Genomic DNA, 8,671 nt, shown 5'->3' on the forward strand with positions numbered 1-8,671 from the left:
TGGAGAGACAGAGAGTACATGAGCCTGGGGTTCTGCTTTTATTCAGGTCAAGGGTGGGACCCTAGGGTTTCATAAGCTTACTCTAAATTTGAAACATAAGACTGTGGTTGACTTTTGTTTATTCCCCCCTCAAGAATACCACTGAACTATAAATACACTGAAAAATGGTTAAGTTGGGGGGGTGGGTCTGGGTGGCTCAATCAGTCAGTTAACTGTTCAACTCTTGATTTTGGGCTCAGGTCATGATCTCAGGGTCATGAGATCAGGCCCCATGTCAGGCTTCTGTTGGGCCTGGAGTCTGCTTGAGATTCTCTCTCTCCCTCTGCCCCCCTCCCTGCTCATGCTCACACTCTCTCACTCTTTCTCTCTTAAAAAAAAGATTAAGATGGTAAATTTTACATTGTGTGTATTTTTTTTATTTGACAGAGATCACAAGTAGGCAGAGAAGCAGGCAGAGAGAGAGAGAGAAGGGAGGAAGCAGGCTCCCCGCTGAGCAGAGAGCCCAATGCGGGACTCGATCCCAGGACCCTGAGATCCTGACCTGAGCTGAAGGCAGAGACTCAACCCACTGAGCCACCCAGGTACCCCACATTGTGTGCATTTTAATACAATTTTAAATAGAAAAAGGAAATCCAAAAGAAATGTTATTTTTAAAAATCCAGGACTCAGGGACATTTGCTAATTCTATCACTTAATTATTACACTAATTCCCTCTCTTGCCTTTATTTATCTGTCTTCTGTATTTCTTAGCTTGTCCTATGTTCTTTTTTAAATTTATTGAGCCATATACTTAATTCATCAATTTTTCTTTCTCCTTTATTCATCTAAGTATTTTTAAGGCAATGAATTTTCCCATAAGAACAGCTTTAGCTAAAAAAAAAAAAAAAAAAAGAACAGCTTTAGCTGCATCTCATAAGCTCTGGTGTGTAGTATTTACATTAGCACTTCAAACCATCCTCAAGAAAGCCCTCTTCTGCGTCCCTATAACACAGAGTGCGTTTGCCCACCAGGGCACTTTCTCTACATTACGCAATTCTGGCACAACGCTTTGTGATATAAAAATGTGAGCTGCAAATGTGTTTATAAATTTTCCAGAAGCAACATTAAAACACATTAGAAGAAACAGGTGAAATTAATTTTAGTATTTTATTTAACCCAGTTGTGTCCAAAATACTATCGTTTCAATACATAATCAAAACAGTGATCAAAACAATGTTACTAATGAGATTATACAATATTTTTTGGTACCAAGCCTTCAAAATCTGGTGTGTATTTTACACTGATGATATATCTTAATTTGCACCTGCCACATTTTTAGCACTAACTAACCATCTGCCTAGTGCAGCTCTAATATCTACTTACAGGTCTCTCTGCCCACTTCTGAGCTGCCAGTCTGCAAGCTGCCTGAGGGCAGACACTGTTTATACACTGTATCCATGCTGCCTCTCACACAGTGAGCACTCCACTCTGTGACGTTACCAAGTAGAGGACTACATCTCCCCCTCCATTTATCCACCATTCACTTATCCATCAGCTGTTCCCCAGGTCTGTGCCTTTTGCTCCCTATGGACCAAGGATCATCTCCATGCCTCTCTCAGAAGAAACGTGTCTGGCTCAGCCTCAGACTTTCTTACTGGTATGAATTCTTAGGAGCCCCCAAGAAGCCAGTCTAACTCCAGGTTGGAACTGCAAAAGACAGGTGAGCTCAGCTACTATCCCTGCAGAGCAGACAAGGGCAAAGCTGGCACATAGGGGTACCACAAAAGTCACCCAAATACCCAAAATAGGTCCCAAATAAAGACAATTACAAATAAAGGCAAAGGACCGGTGACAGAGATTGTCAGTTGCCTACCTCATATTCATTTAGCCTTCCTTTATAACCGAAACTGACGCTATCTAGGGTAACCACAAGCCCCACTAACAAATCCATTTCTCAACTTCCTCTGCATCTTAGGATGCCATGTGACGTGCTTCTGGTTTATGAGGTGTACAAATAAGGGTTTTACATATCAGGGGAGTGCCTCTTCCCCCTCTATCACCCTCTTTTTCTCTTCCTGCCTGGGACTCATTCAGGATGCCTGGGGTAGCAGCAGCCTTCTTGTGACCATGAAGACCAAAGCTGTGTGTGAAGGACAGCGGAACAGAAATATGGAACAGCTTAAGTTCTCAGTAATAGCATTGAACTGCCGTGCCATGGCCTGGGAATGACAAAAGTCAGACTTCTTGCAACATGAGAAAAGAAAAATGAAGGGGGGGAAAGCTTCTCTTATTGAAGTCACTGCTGACCTGGCTGTTACTTGCAGCCAGATGCAGTGGCTGCCTGGTTATCAGGCCAGGGCCCATCCTCTCATTCACTCAGATGCCCTTCTTGAGTGCTCGCTCATTCTGAGCCAGTCATACACCAGAATGGAAGGCCGGTGCATGGGTGCAGAGAACTGCACAAATCTGAATTTTGTCAGTTGTGAATTAAGAAACCAATGTAAACTGGCTTAAGAGGGGGGGGAAAAAGAAATATATTGACTAGTTTAAGTGGAAAGGGACTCAACACTGGCAGAATCTGGTCTTCTTCTGGGGTCCTGGGTTGGCAGCAGCCTCCTGCTTCTGTCTTCTCTACCAGACAACCGCAAAGGAAGGGGTTGCAGCGAGAGCCCCAGAATTCTGGCCCACTGGGCCAAATGGTGAAGCTCAAATACGCCTGGGGGTTCCGTTCCATGCACCCACGTGCACATGCAGGCGGCAGCTGGCTGATGGGCAGGACAGCCACTGGAGACGCGTTAGAAGGTTGTGGGAACTGAGTTCTCCTCCACCCGAGCAGGGACGGGGCCCGCTCTGCCCGAGACGGAGGGATCTCCCAGGACATGGAACTTTCAGTTTTAAAACTGGGGCAGTCCTAGGCCAACCAGGACGGTGGGCCACCCTCCTTGGTATAGGACCGTGGCAATAGCTGTGATTCTTCTTTGAGAGATCGGTGAAACTGTGCACGATCATTTTGAAGAGAACTGAACATTTTCCTTACGAACAGGAGGACATTTCCTCCCCTAATCCTGCAGTCAGGTTCCTGACATAGTGCGGACACGAGTTCTGCTGGGCCACTGGCCAATACAGCGTCCCAGGGGACAGCCACCTCCCCCCTCCCCCCAGCCCTGGATGAATCCATGCATGGTAACCCCACCCTGTGCAGACTTCCCAGACTGTCCTCCATAAGAAAACATCCTCATCTACAAACTGTCCTCCAAGACACCCCACCACCCAAGGGGTGGCCGGTTAGTCCCACCCCCAAGAAGGTCACTGCTTCAGCCGACTGGCTGCCCCGTCCCTGCGCTTAGCTCGGTACGGCAGGTCCTTCAGGAGTGAGACAAGATCTTCACCATGTCAGTGAGCTCATCGGCTCTCACCACATCCCTGGCTCAGGCCCCTGGTCCCTCTGCCAGGATGCCGTGAGGCTAGGTGGGCGGTTCCTGGCCAGGGCTCCCCAAGTCTGCTCGCCCAGCTCAGCGACACTTTCTCCTTAAGACTCGGCTCTGACCGAAGTGCCCAGTCCTTGTGGGAAAGCACAGAGCAACCGGGCCCCAGCCTCCCGGGACACCTTGTCCCTGCCCGGGCTTCTTGGTCTTGGGGGGCCTTGGCCATCACGTTTGCTAGAATCTGCGGGCGATTAGAATCTGCTGCCAGGGTGAGAAGCACCAGCTACCACCCGCTCCTTAGACGGGGTGTGACCGTGACCGGGAGGTGGGCGGCAGAGAGGAGCCAGACGCTTGGCGCGCGTCAAGTGTCCTGCCTGTCTGCCTCCGGAGCGGCCGCTCAGCCACACACTTAAAAGCACAAAGGAAGAGAGGGCCCTGGGTTCCTGGCTTCTCTTCCCCAACTGTCCTCCACACATCCCACCGCGTGCAGAACATGGGGGGCTTGCCCCCCACCCCAGCCCTTCTCCAACCCTCCTCATCCCTTCTGAGGGAGGCAGGGATTACTGCGCCCATTTTAGAGATGGAGAAAAAGAGTTGATCCGCAGTCAGCCGGAGTTGGGCTTGATCTCAGGTGTCACAAGTCTGTGCTGAGACCCTTCAGGGGTCTGTTGAAGGGAAAACGAAGGCCGTTGTCTGAATTTCTATTATCCCACCTGGGGTGGGGACGGGGCCGGAGGGTGTAAAAGGAAGCTGAGACACAGGGCACCTTCTGGCAGCGGAGCTGGCTTGTGATGAGGCCACCTCTGTCCTCCCCTCCCACCCCCCACTCCCTGGCTCACCCCCACCTCGTGGGTCAAACATCCGTGTAAAGAACCGGAGGCAGAGCGAGTGTGAAAGCAAGACCCACCCTCACGATCGCTCACTCCAATGGCAGACCCCAGAACCTGGAGGGCAGGCCGGCCGCGGCGGCCCCTCTGTCCCGGCAAGGGACGTGGGCAGTGACCAGGACAGCCCAGGTCGGTCTGGGTGGGACACTGTCGTGTCTGCCTTGTGGGTGGGATGCAGGAGTGGTTTGCCTGCCCTGCCCCTCACCCACACACACCCTCAGCCTCAGGACAGGGCGCCTCTGGGACGGGGCCCTCCGGGAGGGGAAGACCCGCACGAGGGTGGCACTCGGAGCCCGCGCCCTGCCGGGGCCCCTAGTCCTCCTTGGGTTTGCGCGGCGGCCGCCGGCCCAGCTTATAGTCGATGTAGGTGCCGAGGCAGGACCAGAGGAGGAAGCGCGCCAGCAGGATGAGGACCAGCAGGACCATCAGCGGGTCGGAGCCCAGGCTTCCCCCGAGCCAGGAGGCCATGCCGAGGCCGCCCGGTCCGGCGCCGGGCCCAGCGCTGCGGTGCGGAGGGGCCGGGCGGAGCACGGGGTAGGTCGGGGGATCCGGGCCCGGGCCGCGCGAGGGCCGCAGCCTGCTCCCGCGGGGGCCGGGCCGGGGCGGGCCTCCCCGGCGGGCGCGAGGCCGGATGGCGAGGCGCGGCCTCGGCGGTCAAGAGCCCGGGCGCCATTCACGCGGCGCGCGGCCCCGGGCCGACAATGGACGCATTGTGGGGCGGCCGGGCCGGGAGGCCGCGCGCGCCCCCCCCCTCCCCGGCGCCCGCTCGCAGCGCTGACGTCACCCCCGCGGCTCGGGCGGCAGCTGCGGGGCGAGGCCGGACACCCTCTCCGGCGCTTGCAGCCGCCCACGCCCGCGCTTCCGGCGCGCACACAATCGGGCCCTTTCTCCGCGCAATTAGCTGTGGCTCGGCGGCGGCGGGGCAGGGCTGGGGCGCGCGGGGACGGGGAGGGCAGCGGCGGCCGGATCGGAGCCGGGGGGGGGGGGGGGGCGCGCTCCCAGCAGCGCCCGGACCCCGTCCCCTCTCGCCCTCGCGGTGACCCTCGGCCTCCCGGCGGGGCCCACCCCGGCCTCGCCGGTGACGCGGGGCCCGGCCTCCGCCTCTCCGGGCGCAGGGCCCTCCCGGGAGAGCGGGGCAGATGGCCGGCCGCGGTCCGATCCGAAGGGCCCGGCGTGCGGATCCGGGGAGCGGCGTGGGCAAGGGGCGCGGGGTCGTTGACTGTCCCCCTGCGGCCGGAGAGGACGTCCTCAGAAATGTCCCCACACCGTTTCTGAAATGACAGCATCCGCCCGCCCTTGTGGGTCTGCAACACACACGCACCCGTACCCACAGACACACATGCACGCTCGAGCACAGATGCGCACGCCTGCGCGGCCTCTGCCCACCCCAGCCCCACCGCTGGCCTTTCCCCAACATGCTTTCCTGGGAGAAGAGACAGTTGGGTCGCCTCCTCCAGCTCCAACGCTTTGGCCTCATTACACAAATGGGCCCCCGTTGGGGCTCAGAGGCCCGGCAGGGAGGATCCAAGTCTCTGAAAACCTCGCGCTGGGGATCCCAGCCCGTCCCCACCTGGGAAATGGTCCAGCCACAGGTACGGCATCAGAAGAAGGCTCAGGGACCTGCAGGAGTGCGGCCACCCGAAGCCTGTTCCTGAATTTCGTCTTTACCTACAAAATGAGAATATGCTCCTGTCAGCCTTTCCAGAAGGTTCTGTATAAGGACTAAATGCAAAGGCTTTGACAAGGAGCACAACCTGAGACGCGCAGAGGGGTAGAGTGGAAGCATTCGCTTGTGGTTTTCATGATGATAATCCCAGGAACGTGTGCCGGGCGCTCACCCTGGGCCAGACCCACCATGAATCCCCCTGGCATCCCTCCATCAACGCTACCCCTACAAACTCAGATACCACCCGACTGAAAGTGCACCCGGCCCTTCTTTGCTCTCTGGGTGGCAAATGTCTTTTTCTGCCTCCGTCCACGGAGGGAGCCGCCAGCCGGTGGGTCTAGCCTGGTGACCCAGCGCATTTACTGACCATGACTCTTACAGGTGACCTTCGGCTCTGAGCTTGTACACCTTGTGCAGAGGTTTGAAGATCACGTCAAACTCACGTGAGAACTCGGTGGGAGGCCCGTGGGGAAGCAGTAATCACACAGAGCATTCTCGAAGATGTGGCTGCTTGATAAGGGCTTCCAGAATGTTCCAGATGATTCCTCCGGGGTGTGCGGGCGCTGTCTTCCTGGACCCACCCATCTACATCAGGAGCAAGGTCCCAAGGGAAAGCAGCCATGAAGCTGGGGAGGGAAAAGAGGCTGGCTCCAAGCAGGCACTTTGCTTACCTGAGTGCTCAGTCTCCCCAGGTGGGAATCCTGGGCCAGCTGGAGGGGTGAGAACGCGCCAGACAGAGAGCCCCGTCCTCCGCCTCCGCTGCACAGCTCCCGACCCAGCCGATGGGGACAAGGTGGCCTTGGGTAAATCTCCCTGTTTGCCAAGCACACCATGGGACACGAAAAGTCAACAGCATCCTCGTCACATGACATCCATGTGCCCGGACTCCTTAAGATCACAGAGGCTCCCCCCTTACCCCCACTATTCCTGCACAGAGGGCCCCGGCCTCAGAGTCAGCGAGACCGAGGTCAGCACGCCCTTCAGGAGAGGAAGTGAATGCCCCCTTCCCCTGGACAATGTCATGGCTGTGTCCAAGCTGACTTCTCCTGAGAAGCGTCTGCCTAATGGGCAGGTGCAGCAGACCTTAGACCTTAGCAAGGTGGCCGTCACCCCCAGGGAGAAAATAACCCTGGGACCCTTTACCCATCTCTGTGCCCCTGACCCCTGGCTTCAACGTCCATTTGCGCCAAACGCAAGTCTCCCCTGGGGTACATGCTTGGCTGCGGGGGCCACCCAGCACCGAGACCCGGAACAAACACCCAGGGGTTCTCATGCCCAGGACCGACTGGCTGGGGGGCGGGGGGCGGTGAACACCCAGCTCCCCCGCAGCTCAGGGCAAACTCAAAGGCCAAAAGTAGGCCCCATGATTCCACTCCGGATCACCGTGAACCTGGGACTGTGCCCAAAGTCACACCTTTTCCCAGCTTCTCCCCTTCCTTCTGCCCTCCTCCACCTCCCGCCAGAACTCCTGTTTCTTCCAGCGCTCCACCTCTTAAAGCACCTGACCCAAATGCGACCTGTGACAAAGCTAACGAGTGTCCCCCTCAAAGGGAGTCACAGTTTCCCACGATGCACAGAGCTGAGCAGGGGAGGCTCCAGTCCGGAGCCCTGAGGACAGATTGAGGACCCAGGATAAGTCAGAGCAAAGAGCCAAAGGGGTCTTCCTACTCCCAGATAGCCAACTGTTGAAAAAACATCAGGCGAATCCTCCCTCATTGTTCCCTAAGAGGATGCCAGGTGAGCCCTTTCTCAGGTGAGGTCCGAGGAGGACGGCTGGGGAGGGAGGCGCAGCCTGTTGCCCACCCTGGACCAGCTGTCGCTGTGGGTGGCAGCATCAGAACCAGCCCCGAGAGCCCCTTCGGAGTTCCGGGTCTCCCGGGGGTGCTCTGCGGTGCTCTGGCCCTCAGCTTCCTCCTCTGCAAAAGGGGGCAATTGCCCTTCCCCCGTCCGCAAGCCGAGCATGAGCATACTTTGCAGGACTTTGCGCTCAAAGGCCACAAGGAGCTGGTGGACTTCAGTGTGGGGACTCCGGGGCAGGAGCTGGCGAGGGAAGCTGGGTCCCCTCACCCAGGACCCATTCAGCGTATCAACCCGGTTTGGGTTGGTTGGCTGCTTTCGGTTTCTGCTTTCGTCGTGGCCCTGGACGTCTCCGCAGTCTTTGATGTGGGTCTGGCATGTGAGCTCTCGCCAGATCCCCAGAGTCTTTGCACCGTCCCGGGCACCTAGAAGGCGCTCGGTAGGAAGGTGCGAGCATCGGGGCCAAGAGCCCAAAGTAGAGGCAGCGCGTTCCCATGAGACCGGATTCTGCCCCCAGTATAAAACCACCAGCCACAACCGTGCTAGAGTGAGGCTTACTGAAAATCATCATTATTTTTTCTTTTTCAATAAGCAGACACGCTTGCTATTACAAAAAATAAAACAAGCAAACATTACAGAAATATGCGAGTTAAGAGAGAATGAAGGTCAAGACAGGCACAAGTTGCTGGAGAAACGAGGAACAGTGTAAACGGGGGTTAGCACCCTTGGAAGGTTTGTGTCTGAATTACTTCTTCCCCTGAAAATATTGCAGCTCAAAACACAGCCTGTGTGCGTGCAGAGGGGCCCGGGGGGCGGGGGTGGGCATTGAAGTCAACAGAACGTGCATTTCAAACTGGGTTTCCACTAAAGCGCTCCCGACGCACAGACGGGCGAAAATTAATTTTCTTTCTTCCTGC

At 56.5% G+C, this 8,671-nt stretch overlaps 1 protein-coding gene across 3 annotated transcripts; it reads right to left on the reverse strand.

The window, feature by feature from the left end:
• Positions 1–1,159: 1,159 nt before the first annotated feature.
• On the reverse strand, positions 1,160–6,812 carry SMIM38 (small integral membrane protein 38). Of its 3 annotated transcripts, none has more exons than XM_046014386.1 (3): positions 6,629–6,812; positions 5,862–5,959; positions 1,160–5,562 (listed from the first exon to the last, which is right to left on the reverse strand). In XM_046014386.1, the coding sequence occupies exon 3, from the start codon at positions 4,757–4,759 to the stop codon at positions 4,604–4,606; it is 156 nt and encodes a 51-aa protein (XP_045870342.1). In that variant the 5' UTR covers positions 4,760–5,562; positions 5,862–5,959; positions 6,629–6,812; the 3' UTR covers positions 1,160–4,603. The 3 variants fall into 3 exon arrangements, with proteins under 3 accessions (XP_045870342.1, XP_045870339.1, XP_045870341.1); XM_046014383.1 differs by having other exon boundaries at positions 4,761–5,562; XM_046014385.1 differs by lacking the exon at positions 6,629–6,812 and adding an exon at positions 6,046–6,251 and having other exon boundaries at positions 4,761–5,518.
• Between the last annotated feature and the right edge of the window lie 1,859 nt (positions 6,813–8,671).

Source organism: Meles meles, chromosome 8 (genome assembly GCF_922984935.1).
Source record: "Meles meles chromosome 8, mMelMel3.1 paternal haplotype, whole genome shotgun sequence".
Classification (NCBI taxonomy): domain Eukaryota; kingdom Metazoa; phylum Chordata; class Mammalia; order Carnivora; family Mustelidae; genus Meles; species Meles meles.

What these genes read in the sequence shown, in the direction of transcription:
- SMIM38 (XM_046014383.1), bottom strand. Translation starts at nt 6,790, where the DNA reads ATGGTGTGCTTGGCAAACAGGGAGATTTACCCAAGGCCACCTTGTCCC. An exon ending in TGGGGAGACTGAGCACTCAG is followed by an intron (nt 5,960 to 6,628) that starts GTAAGCAAAGTG and finishes CTCATTTTGTAG; the next exon opens with GTAAAGACGAAATTCAGGAA. An exon ending in GTGGCTGGACCATTTCCCAG is followed by an intron (nt 5,563 to 5,861) that starts GTGGGGACGGGC and finishes CTGTCATTTCAG; the next exon opens with AAACGGTGTGGGGACATTTC.